The 14,437-nt window shown below is 37.8% G+C and overlaps 1 protein-coding gene across 1 annotated transcript in view; it reads right to left on the bottom strand.

Moving 5' to 3' along the window:
* The window catches only part of Muc16 (mucin 16, cell surface associated), a 193,892-nt gene that overhangs the window by 140,278 nt on the left and 39,177 nt on the right, over nucleotides 1–14,437 (bottom strand). The window contains exon 5 of the mRNA XM_085844433.1: nucleotides 12,105–14,052. Coding sequence (XP_085700559.1) covers nucleotides 12,105–14,052 — 1,948 coding nt within the window. The remainder of the gene's footprint in view (nucleotides 1–12,104; nucleotides 14,053–14,437) is intronic.

A 14,437-nucleotide genomic window follows, 5' to 3' on the forward strand; every position in this document is an offset into this window, starting at 1 on the left:
AAATTTTCCAGTTATTCCTGTATTCTTTCATTTGACTTTCAAAGTAATCTTATATCTATATTTTCATCCATTTCTATAATGGAACAATAAATCCTGAAAGGATTCTTGGCTTGTAGATCATCATGAAAAACAAATCTATCACTCAACAATATTCATATTGTGGAAAAATACTATGTTTAGCCCAAAATTTTTAGTAAATTTTCAATAATTTTTAATGTTGTCAATTTGAAAGGATATACAATGTCATAGAATGCAAGCCTTAAGGCACACCTGTAAGGAATGATGTAAATTATCTTAGTCTATTGACATGCCTGTAAGAAATTATTTGATTAGATTAGTTGAGGCAAGAAGGCCCCTCCTTAATGTGGGTGATACCATTCCCTGTACAGATATCCAGAAGTATATAGAAAGTGGAAAGGCTAGTTGAGTACCTCTATTTCTATCCTCTACATCTCTATTTATTTATTCTAGAATTCAGCTAGTAGCTTCAAGCTTATGTTACATTGAATTTTCTGCCATAGTGGGTGTACCTAGAAGTATAAGCCAAAATAACTTCTTCATTTCAGGGGAGAGGGATTTAGGAGCTCCAAATACTACTTGAGGCTCTATTGATGGATTTTAAGAAATAACGAGTCAACTTTCTGTATGGATGTGATTCTTGATTCAACCAATTCCCAGTAGACCTATGTGTGCATGGAAAGCAGAAATTGGACTGCCCCATCCATGGTGTTATTTTGGCTGTTGTGATGCTGTTCAAGTCTTGTGTCAGTAGTCACAACCACCTTGAGTTCATGTGAGCTCTACTCTCTTAATAGAAATAGAGATAGAAACAATGAATGGAACCAAAAGGGAGACACTGTGGAGAAAGAAACTCAAGGAAAGAAACCAGGGACCATAGATGTGAGCATCAGCAACAGAATACAAGAGATGGAAGAGAGAATCTCAGGTGCAGAAGATTCCATAGAAAACAGGGACACAACAATCAAAGAAAATGAAAAATGCAAAAAGATCCTAACCCAAAATATCCAGGAAATCCAGGACATAATGAGAAGACCAAACCTAAGAATAATACATATAGATGAGAATAAAGATTTTCAACTTAAAGGGCCAGTAAATATATTCAACAAAATTATAGAAGAAAATTTCCAATACCTAAAGAAAGAGATGCCCATGAACATACAAGAAGCCTAAGAACTCCAAATAGACTGGACCAGAAAAGAAATTCTTCCCGACACATAATAATCAGAACAACAAATGCACTAAATAAAGATAGAATATTAAAAGCAGTAAGGGAAAAAAGTCAAGTAACATATGAAGGCAGACCTATTAGAATTACACCAGACTTTTCACCAGAGACTATAAAAGCCAGAAGATCCTAGACAGATGTTATACAGACACTAAGAGAACACAAATGCCAGCCCAGGCTACTATAAGCAGCCAAACTTTCAATTACCATAGATAGAGAAACCAAAATATTTCAGGACAATCCAAATTCACACATTATCTTTCCACGAATCCAGCCCTTCAAAGGATAATAACAGAAACAAACAAACAAACAAACAAAAAAACAAATACAAGGACGGAAACTACGCCCTAGAAAAAGCAAGAAAGTAATCCTTCAACAAACCTAAAAGAAGACAGCCACAAGAACAGAATGCCAACTCTAACAACAAAAGTGATAGGAAGCATCAATTACTTTTCCTTAGGATCTCTTAATATCAATGGACTCAATTCCCCAATAAAAAGACATAGACTAACAGACTGGCTACACAAACAGGACCCAACATTTTTGCTGCTTACAGGAAACACATCTCAGGGAAAAAGACAGACACTACCTCCCATTGAAAGTCTGGAAAACAATTTTCCTAGCAAATGGTCTGAAGAAACAAGCTGGAGTATCCATTCTAATATGGAATAAAATCTACTTCCCACCCAAAGTTATCAAAAAAGACAAGGATAGGCACTTCATATTCATAAAAATTAAAATCTTCCAAGATGAAATCTCAATTCTGAATATCTACACTCCAAATGCACGGGCATCTACATTCATTAAAGAAACTATAGTAAAGCTCAAACACATATTGTACCTCACACAATAATAGTGGGCAACTTCAATACCCCACTCTCATCAATGGACAGATCCTGGAAACAGAAACTAAACAGGGACATATTGAAACTAACAGAAACTATGAAAGAAATGGATTTAACAGATATCTACAGAACATTTTATCCTAAAGCAAAAGGGATATACCTTCTTCTCAGCACCTCATGGAACCTTCTCCAAAATCAACCATATAACTGCTCACAAAACAGGCCTCAACAGATTCAAAAATATTGAAATTATCTCATGCATCCTATCACCACAGATCACCACAGACTAAGGCTGATCTTCAATAACAACATAAAAAATAAAAGCAAACATTCACATGGAATCTGAAGAACACGATACTCAATGATACCTTGGTCAAGGAAGAACTAAAGAAAGAGAATAAAGACTTTTTAAATTTTATTGAAAATGAAGCCACAACATACCCAAACTTATGGGACACAATGAAAGCATTAGTAAGAGGAAAACTCTTACTAATAGCTCTGAGTGCCTCCAAAAAGAAACTAGAGAGAGCATACACTACCAGCTTGACAGCACACCTAAACGCTCTAGAACAAAAGGAAGCAAAGTCACCTAAGATGATTAGATGCAGGAAATAATCAAATTCAGGGCTAAAATCAACCAAGTGGAAACAAAAAATACTATTCAAAGAATCAACCAAACAAGGAGCTGTTTCTTTGAGAAAATCAATAGGATAGATAAAACCTTATCCAGACTCACTAGAGAACACAGGGAGAGTAACCTAATTAACAAAATCAGAAATAAAAATTGAAACATAACAACAGATCCTGAAGAAATCCAAAACACCATCAGATCCTTCTACAAAAGGTTATACTCAACAAAACTAGAAAACCTGAATGAAATGGACAAATTTCTAAACAGATACCAGGTACCAAAGTTAAATCAGGATCAGTTTAATGACCTAAACAGTCCGATATCTCCTAAAGGAATAGAAGCAGTCATTAATAGTCTCCCAACCAAAAATAGCCCAGGACTAGATGGGCTTAGTGCAGTGTTCTATCAGACCTTAAAAGAAGAGCTAATTCCAGTTCTTCTCAAAGTATTCCACAAAATAGAAACAGAAGGTTCTCGACCCAATTCATTCTACAAAGCTACAATTACTCTGATACCTAATCCACAGGAAGACCCAACAAAGAGAGAACTTCAGACCAATTTCCCTTATGAATATCGATGCAAAAGTACTCAATAAATTTCTCTCTAACTGAATCCAAGAACATGTCAAAATACTCATCCATCATGACCAAGTAGGCTTCATTCCAGGGATGCAGGGATGGTTTAATATATGGAAATCAATCAATGAAATCCACTATATAAACAAACTCAGACAAAAAACACATGATCATATCATTAGATGTGGAGAAAGCATTTGACAAAATCCAACACCCCTTCATGGTAAAAGTCTTGGGAAGATCAGGAATTCAAGGCCCGTACCTAAACATGATAAAAGCAATCTACAGCAAACCAGTAGCCAACATCAAACTACATGGAGAGAAACTCAAAGCAATCCCACTAAAATCAGGGATTAGACAAGGCTGCCCATTTTCTCCCTACCTATTCAATGTAGTACTTGAAGTCCTAGCTAGAGCAATTGAACAACTAAAGGAGATCAAGGGGATACAAATTGGAAAGGAAGAAGTCAAAATATCACTATTTGCAGATGATATGATAATATATATAAGTGACCCTAAAAATTCCACCAGAGAACTCCTAAACCTGATAAACAGCTTTAATGAAGTAGCTGGATATAAAATTAACACAAACAAATCAATGGCCTTTCTCTATGCAAAGGATAAACTGGCTGAGAAAGATATTAGAGAAACAACACATTTCACAATAGTCACAGATAATATAAAATACCTTGGCATGACTCTAACTAATGAAGTGAAAGCTCTGTATGATAAGAACTTCAAGTCTCTGGAGAAAGAAATCAAAGAAGATCTCAGAAGATGGAAAGATCTCCCATGTTCATGGATTGGCAGGATCAATATAGTAAAAATGGCTATCTTGCCAAAAGCATTTACAGATTCAATGCAATCCCCATCAAAATTCCAACTCAATTCTTCAACGAATTAGAAAGTGCAATCTACAAATTCATCTGGAATAACAAAAAACCTAGGATAGCAAAAACTCTTCTCAATGATAGAAGAACCTCTGGTGGAATCACCATGCCTGACCTCAAGCTGTACTACAGAGCAGTTGTGATAAAAACTGCATGGTATTGGTACAGTGACAGACAGGTAGATCAATGTTATGAAATTGAAGACCCAGAAATGAACCCACACACCTATGGTCACTTGATCTTTGACAAGGGAGCTAAAACCATCCAGTGGAAAAAAGACAGCATTTTCTACAAATGGTGCTGGCACAACTGGCTATTATTATGTAGAAGAATTGATTCATTCTTATATTCTTGTACTAAGGTCAAGTCTACAAGGATCAAGGAACTCCACATAAAACCAGACCCCTATTAAAAATGGGGTACAGAGCTAAGCAACGAATTCTAAACTGAGGGATACCAAATTACTGAGAAGCACTTAATCATCAGGGAAATGCAAATCAAAACAACCCTGAGATTCCACCTCACAACAGTCAGAATGGCTAAGATCAAAATTTCAGGTGACAGCAAATACTGGCAAGGATGTGGAGAAAGAGGGATAATCCTCCATTGTTGGTGGGATTGCAAGCTGGTACAACGACTATGGAAATCAGTCTGGCAGTTCCTCAAAAAATTGGACATAGTACTACTGAAAGATCCAGCAATTCCTTTCCTGGACATATACCGAGAAAATGTTCCAACTTGTAATAAGGATACATGCTCCACTATGTTCATTGCAGCTTTATTTATAATCGCCAGAAGTTGGGAAGAACCCAGATGTCCCTCAACAGATGAAAATTTGGTACATTTACACAATGGAGAATTACGCAACAATTAAAAACAAGGAATTCATGAAATTCTTAGGGAAATGGATGCATCTGGAGGATATCATCCTGAGTGAGGTAACCCAATCACAAAAGAACACACATGGTATGCACTCACTGATAAGCAAACATTAGCCCAGAAACTTAGAATATCCAAGATACAATTTGGAAAACACATGAAACTCAAGAAGAATGAAGACCAAAGTTTGAATACTTTGATCCTCCTTAGAATGGGGAACAAAATACCCATGGAGGTAGTTACAGAGACAAAGTTTGGAGTTGAGATGGAAGGAAGAAACATCCAGAGACTTCCCCAGCTGGCAATCCATCCCATAATCTTCCACCAAACCCAGACACTTTTTTTTAATTAGGTATTTTCCTCATTTACATTTCCAATGCTATCCCAAAAGTCCCCCCATAACCTCTCCCCCCACTCCCCTACCCACTCACTCCCACTTTTTGGCCCTGGCGTTCCTCTGTACTGGGACATATAAAGTTTGCAAGTCCAGTGGGCCTCTCTTTCCAGTGATGGCCAACTAGGCCATCTTTTGATACATATGCAACTAGAGACATGAGCTCCTGGGTACTGGTTAGTTCATAATGTTGTTCCACCTATAGGGTTGCAGATCCCTTTAGCTCCTTGGGTATTTTCTCTAGCTCCTCCATTGGGGCCCTGTGATCCATTCAATAGCTGACTGTGAGCATACACTTATGTGTTTGCTAGGTCCCACCATAGTCTCACTAGAGACAGCTATATCAGGGTCCTATCAGCAAAATCTTGCTAGTGTATGCAATGGTGTCAGCGTTTGGAGGCTGATTATGGGATGGATCCCTGGATATGGCAGTCTCTAGATGGTCCATCTTTTGTCTCAGCTCCAAACTTTGTCTCTGTAACTCCTTCCATGGGTGTTTTGTTCCCAATTCTAAGAAGGGGCAAAGTGTCCACACTTTGGTCTTCATTCTTCTTCAGTTTCATGTGTTTTGCAAATTGTAACTTATATCTTGAGTATTCTAAGTTTCTGGGCTAATATCCACTTATCAGTGAGTACATATCATTTGAGTTCTTTTGTGATTGGGTTACCTCACTCAGGATAATGCCCTCCAGGTCCAACCATTTGCCTAGGAATTTCATAAATTCATTCTTTTTAATAGCTGAGTAGTACTCCATTGTGTAAATGTACCACAGTTTTGTATCTATTCCTCTGTTGGGTTCTTTCCAGCTTCTGGCTATTATAAATAAGGCTGCTATGAACATAGTGGAGCATGTTTCTTTCTTACTAGTTGGAACATCTTCTGGATATATGTCCAGGAGAGGTATTGCGGGATCCTCCGGTAGTACCATGTCCAATTTTCTGAGATAAACCCAGACACTTTTGCATATGCCAGCAAGATTTTTACTGACAGGATCCTCACATAGCTCTATTTTGTGAGTCTATGCCAATGCCTGGCAAATGCAAACGTAGATGTTCACAGTCATCTATTGGATAGAACACAGGGCCCATGATGAAGGAGCTAGAGTAAGTACCCAAGGAGCTAAAGGGTTCTGCAACCCTATAGGAGAAACAACAATAAAACTAACCTGTACCCCCAAGAGCTGTTTCTCTAGTTGCCTATGTACCAGATGATGGCCTATTTGGCCATCAATGGGAGGAGAGGCCTTGGTATTGTGAAGATCATATGCCCTGGTACAGGGGAATTCCAGGGCCAGGAAGCAGGAGTGGGTACGTTAGAGATCAAGGCAGGGGGAGCGTATAGAGGGCTTTGGGGATAGCATTTGAAATGTAAATGAAGAAAATATCTAATAAAAAAGTAAAAAAAGAAAAAGAAAAGGAAATTGACCAAGACAGAAAAGAAGTTGGTACCAAGGAGTGTAGCTATGATAGACATGACAATGCTGCTTTTTGGAGCAGAGTGGAAGAATTTAGGACTTTGGACTAGAAAACTTGTGTACTTTAAACAGGGTTTAATGAAGTATCCTTGTAGAAGCATAGAGGACAGTCAAGCTGAGGGCAATGTGGAATGGGAGGGGGCTACACTTAAAAGATTTTAGAGGAGAAGGATATTAGTTAGTGGTCTAAAAACTAACCCTTTGATATTTTGTAGAAGAATGTGGGTGCTTTCTGCCTTTAAATCTTCTCCTCCAATATGACTAAGGCTAAATTGAAGCATTTTGGATTAAAAGTATTGGCAGAGGAGAATTCAAGTTAGCCTTGTATGGTTATTGGACGTCACTCTAATGTAGATCTACAATAAAAAGGTACAGGTGGAACAAGGAAAAATACAAAATATTTACTTTAAGGGGAAAGAGAGCACCAGGAAGTGTAATGGACTATGCCCTATGTTCAAGGAGATAAAATATTTAAAGAAAATCCTGAATGCTTAGTAATCATGGAGTAACAATATTTGAAGAGGACTTAAGAGGTATGGTTTTGCTGGAGGAAGTATGTCACTGGAGGTGAACTTTGAGGTTTTAAAAGCATATGAAAAGGCCAGAGTCTCTCTATCACAGATTATTATATAGCTTTCAGTAACTTCCAGAAATTGCCTGTGTGCTGCCTCCTCCCTGCCACAGTGATAATGGACTAAGTCTCTGAAACTCTAAGCCTCAACTAAATGATTTGTTTTATAAGTCATGGTCATGATGTGTTTTCACAGCAATAGAACAGTGACCATGACACAAACCAGCCAGATCTTCCACATCCTTCTCTAGGCTGGTGAGTTTCCCTGAACTTTCCCATCCATGAACCCTCTCCAACCTATCAAACCTAGAATGTATTTTTCATAAAGTTACCTGGCCTACTCTGCCCAACCTTGCCTGCACCAAAATCAACCTCTAGATTTGTGCTTGAATGCTACCTACACATCCCCAAACCACAGTGTGGGGCAAGTGGACCGTGCCCAGACAGAAGAACTGGTAAGGTTGAACAGGCTTAAACCCCAGGGAATTGAGAATGTCAAACATGGAGCCAGATTCCTGCCAAGCTACCTAATCTGGAACATGTAATCATGACATACCACTGAAAGGATAATGACAAAGGGTTATAAAGCATAATGTCCTGGAGTTCTCCAAACTAAGAAGGTGTTAAGCTAGGCCCCTACTGTTCATTCAGCCAATGAGCAAACAATATTTAAAGGACAGAAAGAGGAAAGGGGAGACCAGAAAAGCTTCAAACCTTTGAATTATAGTGAAAAAAGTCCTAAGTCACTTCTATAGAAATCTCCAATAATATCATTAATGAAGTCTACCCTAAAGAAAGGAAGACATGCCTATACAGATACAAGAAGCACATATAACATCTAATAGGCAAGACCAGAAAAGAAAATTCCTACAGCATATCATAGTTAAAACACTAATATATATATATAATAAAGAATGTGCACTGAAATCTGAAAGAGGTAAACAAACAAACAAGCAAACCATAATCACAACCTATCCAAATATTAACCGATTTCTCCATGGAAATTTGAGAGCCAGAAGAACCTGAAGCAATGAATTGTAAGTGATAAAAGACTCAGTGATAGAAAGCCTAGAATCATATAGTCAGCAAAATTATCTGCCAAAATTGATGGAGAATGGAAATTCTCCACAATATACACAGCCTAAGAGAATTATATCCTACAAACCAAACCTAAAGGAAATATAGGAAGAATTACTTCAAACTGAAGAGAAGTATTAGCACAGAAGAGAGACCACGGAAAGAAATATGAAGCCATAATTACAAAAATACAAAGCAGCACTGAAAACACAACACCACCAAAACTCAACAATGTGAAGGCCACAGTTAGCATACATATTTTAATAATAACTTTAAATATTAATGACCATACATTTCCAATCAAAAGATATAGGAAGACTGAATGAATCAAAAAACAAAATCATTCTACCTGTTCTCTACAAGAAATATATCATAGTTTCAAAGATTCCAAGATCACTGAAGAGTAAAAAGATGTAAAAAATCTACCAATCAAATGGGAACAGGAAACAAGCAGCCATTGCTTATTAAATATTTGACAAAGTAGACTTCATTTTGAAACTAGTCAGAAGTGATAAAAAGTGATCTGTCATGAAGAGAATAGTTAACCAAGCAAATATTACTATCCTAAACATATATGCACCAAACTCTGAGGTCCTCAAATTCACACAAACACAAAAAAATGACTCTTGGATTTAAAGACATAGATTAGTATAATTTCATTAACAGTGGGTTATTTTAGTACCTAACTTGGTCCAATATACAGGTTTTCCAAAAAACAAAAAAAAAATGAGAGAGAGAGAGAGAAAGAGAGAGAGAGAGAGAGAGAGAGAGAGAGAGAGAGAGAGAGAGAGAGAGAAAGAGAGAGAGAGAGGAATTAATAGACATCATACATCAAATGGATTGACAAACATACAAATATCCAATCCGGACACCAAAGAACAATACATTCTTTATAGAAGCACATAAACAATTCTAAAATAGACCACATTCTGGGACATAAAATAAATCTTTAAAAATTCAAAATGATTGAAAGAACTTGTGTGTTATCTGGCCACAATGCAAAAAAACTTAAAATTTACAGCAAACAAATCTCTAGTAAGTACAGAAACCATGGAGATTAAACAACTCATTATGGAATGACAAGTGGTTCAAAGGAAAACCAAAAGTATTTAAAACAAAATATCCTAGAACTGAATGAAAAGAATAAAAGCACAGCAAAATAAACCTGCAGGGCGATATTAAAACAATTCCATTTAGGTGCCTACATTTAAAAAAATCAAAAAGATCACAAAAATGATAAACGATGCAACTTAAAAACCACAAGTAGCAAGAACTACATCCAAACCCACTTGATAACAAGAAATAATAAATAATAAAAATCAGAACATAAAACAATACAGACTCAACAAGTCTAAAATTTGGTTCTTCGAGAAGATAAACAAAATTGAAAATCCTTGGTCCAACTCTCCAAAAGAGAGGACCCAAATTAGCAGAATCAGAAATGAACATGGAAATTTTACAGCAGATACTGACTGCTGTTGCCTTTAGTTGCTCTCCTAACCCCCAGATGTGGAGTCCCTGTTTGCTGAAGACACTATGTACTTCAGACACAGGGTACTGAAGATCCTGAGCTGCAACTGTTTTTGATTGAAGACGTATAGCTTTTTTTTTTTTTTTACCATAGCTTTCATGGTAAGAGCACTGTGAAAGATTTCACAGGAGAAAAGCAACAAGCAGTCTTACCCAGCTTTAATGTCTATGAATCACAGCAACTACTAACATTCCACAATAACTTTATCGGGAAGTAGTGGCATGTATGTCTTTGTGACAACCAACAGCTCTTAAGTTAGTTTTAAGACATTCTCAAAAAGGAACAAATCATGCTTCGTATTGGGAACTTAGTACTGGAAACCATTTCCCAGAAAAACATACAATAACTAATTTATTAAACCAGCACAATCCAAAACAACAATCTAAACATTTTTTTCTGATGCCCACAGAAAAGTTTAGTTCTTACCCCTCTTCAAGAAACTTATTTTTGCAACAGACAGAGACCACTTCAAAGAAAATAACTAATCAAAGGACTGAGTTTAGGAGCACAGTTCCGATGGAGGTAACTATAAAACACTGTAGTGACAAAGGCCCGGGGAACATTGAGGAAGAATGAGGGAAGAGGGATTGTAAAAGCCAGAGGATTAGGAGTTGGCTGTGTGATTTTCTTTGTTAGTAATGTCAGAAGCTACATGCCAAAATTTTAACCAACATGACTGCCTAAATATCAACTGAACCACAACAAAAATAGTATGCCAAGTAAATGGATAAAGGTTACAAGTCAGTCCTACTCAAAGAGCAATAGGTAACTAAGGAATACTCAGAGTGAACAAGAAAAAGCACACTAATAGGTTTTATAATACCAATAGACAAGCTCTTAAAATATGCATACATTACAAAGACAGGGTATGTATGTGCATGTATATATATATATATACACATATATATATACACATATACATATATATAATTACATATGCATACATGCATGTACAAACAATGACATAAAGGCTGTAAATTTGAAAAACAGCAAGGGATGGTTTTTGGGAGGGTTTGAAGGGAGAATAGAAAAAGAAAAATATAATTTCAAAAATAGAAGAAATGAAAAAAATCTCAATTCAAATTTTGATAAGAAGCTCATAGCTTTTGGAGGTGTGAAGAGCAATCAATGTATGAGAGTGCTTGCTGTGCCAGTATGTGGACCTGAGTTTAAATCCTTGGCACCCATGTAAAAAATTAAACATAGCCACATTTGTGTCTGAAACACCAGAATGCCATGTGGGTGGAGACAGGGGATCTCTGGGGATTCTTCGCTGCCAGTCTAGTTCCATGTTCACTGAAGGACCTTACCATTAGGGAATAAAATGAAACAAATACAAGGGAATAAAGTAACAGAGGAAAATGCCTGAGGTTCTTGTCTTGTTTCTGAATGCAAACACCACACACACACACACACACACACACAAACACAAATAGATAAATGAATGTATGAACACATAAATAACAATGAGTCACCTATGTTAATGATTAGGGAACACTGTGGAGGAGGTTACAGAAAAACATGAGTCAAAGTAAGGGGTTATGAATTATGAAAGCTTGTATTTCAGATATGCCATGGCTGTTGCAGTACTGAACTCACAGTAGCTGTGGTTATCTGTATAATATCTGCTAAAGCATACAGTACATATAAAAGAAACCAATACAATCACTAACAGTTGGCAGGAATGTAGAATGAGGAATTACTGCTCAATGTGTACAAAATGTTAGTTTGTGGTGATTAAAATTACTTGGAGGGTTGTGGGTATTTCTTAGTAGCATAACACTTGCAAAGTAGGTGAGGTCCGGGATTAAATCCCCAGCAAGCCAGTAACTAAGAGAAATCTAACAACTGCCTGAAAACTGAAAGTGGTGGTGCATAATACTGTACAAACAACAATACTGAACTGTACACCTACAACATCTACAGAAGGAATATTTACATTATACACATATATATTATATATTTCTACAATAAAAAACTTCATGCTTACTTGGCCTTGAAGTCACATTCTCAGGGGACAATGTAGATATTCTATGTGTGGTCAGAAGAGCAGAAGAACTTTCATGTAGTGAAGTTGTAGTCTTATCCCCAGTGGGTTTTGAACTTGTAGTAGCTGAATGAGTGGTTTCCCTTGTAGTTTCCAGGTCAGTGAGTGCATGTGTTGAAGACTCTGATGGTAACAAAGTCATGGTGGGGCTTATGACATCACTGACAAAATCTGAAAGTCTAATTGTACTGAGAGATGGTGAAGTTTCTATATTTTGTGAAGTTGCAATACTAAATTTACTAGTTGTAGGATGATCAGGAAACCCAGGAAGACTAGAGGACATAGTAAGAGTATATTCTTTGGAAGGGCTGGAAGGCTGTAAGCCTGTGGTTCCTGGTGAAGTAGACGAAGGGGTTACAGTTAGAGTGGATGTGCTTGTCTCAGTGCCAGTGTGGCCAGAGAGAGAGGCTGCTTCTTCAGAAGCACCAGATGAAAGAGTTATGGCTGAGCTGGTCTCTACCTCAGATACTGAGGAAGTGATGTCATTATAAGAAAATGTGGAAGTTATTGTGGGGTGTGTGGTGCTGGTCTTGGCAGAAAGTATGAGCCATGTTTCAGTTCTTTCTGAATCACCAGGTAAAGTAGGTGGACTGGAAACTGTTGACATGAGTTCTTTTCCAGAATGGATGACCCACAAGGCTGTGGTTTCTCTTTGATCTGCAGGAACAGACAGAGTTGGAGCAGTTTTATGTGTCTCTACCACAGAGGTAGTGGCCAGCGGTGTCATTATATCTTTTATACTAGGAAACTTAGTCAGAGTAGAAATACTTGGACTGGATTGTCCCCCAACATAGGTGACCGATGATATTGTGGTATGTGGTTCAGAAGGATTATGAGTTTTTGAGGCCATCAAGTCTGGAATACTGGGAGAGATGTCTGTTCTTAGAATACTTGAGGTGGCTTCTCTTTCAGGAGGGGTGACCATCAAGGCAGGGGTATCTAGTTGACCTGGAGAAGCATGCAGAGTTGAAGACGCTGAATGGGTGTTTGTGCTAGAACTAGTTACTAGTAATGGTATCTTTTCTGTTACACCAGAAGAAACAGCCAGAGTAGACATAGATGAATTAGGCTGTCCCTCAAGAGGGGTGGCCAATGAAATTGTGGTATATGATTCAGAAGTAAGAAGAGAGGGTGAGGTCATTATGTCTAGAATAGTAGATGGAATGGTAGTAGTTAGAACACCTAAACTAGCTTCTTTATGAGAATGAGTCACCAAAGAGGCTATAGTCTCTGATAGACTTGGAGACAAAGACACCGTGGTATGGTGGCTTTCTATACCCAATTTTGTACTCAGTGATGTCAACTTTGGTATAGTTGGAGAAAATGCCATGGTGGTACTACTTAAGCTTGGTTGGCCACCAACATGAGTGGACAATGATGTTATAGTCTGTGATTTAGGAAGAGTATGATTTGATGTTGTAAGGGTCATAATTTCTGGAACACTAGGTGAGATGGTTGCAGATAGATTCCCTGAAGTCCCTTCATGCCCAGTATGGGTGATTGATTGGGCTGGGGATATGGATTGACTTGAAGAAATTGGCAGAGTGGAAGGCAATGAATGGCTTTCTGAAACATAGTTAGTGACCACAGATGGTGTAATTTCTGGTGTACCTGGAGAGACAGACAAAGTAGACATGGATGAACTGGATTGTGCCACATCAGAAGTGAATAATGGAACTTTAGTATGTGGTTCTGAAGAAATAACTGTTGGTGAGGTAATCATTTCCTGAACAACAGATGAAATGGTGGAAGATAAGGGCCCAGAATTGGTTTCCATTTCAGAATTAGTGTCCCATAATGTCTTAGATTCTGCTTGACCTGGTGAAGCAGGCAAAGTGGAAGTCATTGCATAGTTTTTTGTGCCTAAGTCAGTGAATGGTGACAGTGTCACCTCTGTTATTCCAGGAGAGATACCGTGAGTAGACACAGATAAACTGGGCTGTCCTCCAGCATGGGTGATGAATGATGTTATGGTCTGTGTACCAGAAGAAGTTCCATTCTTAGTTATTGAAGTTATCGTCTCTGAAGCACTGGTTGAGATTAATGTAGATTCAGTTCCTAGAGTGTGTCCTCTTCCAGTGTGGGTGGACCATGGGGTTGTTGATACTGCTTGATCTATAGAAGTGTCCTGAGTAGAAGTCACTGAATGGCTTTCTGTGCCAGAGCTAGGGAAAACTGATGGCATATTTTCTGTTCTGCCTGGAGAGAAAGGGAGAGTAGACATGACTGAACTTGGTTGTCCCACATAATGGCTGACTAATGGAACTGTAGTTTGT

Source organism: Mus caroli, unplaced genomic scaffold (genome assembly GCF_978045245.1).
Source record: "Mus caroli unplaced genomic scaffold, Mus_caroli_1 scaffold_11, whole genome shotgun sequence".
In the NCBI taxonomy this organism is placed as follows: Eukaryota; Metazoa; Chordata; class Mammalia; order Rodentia; family Muridae; genus Mus; species Mus caroli.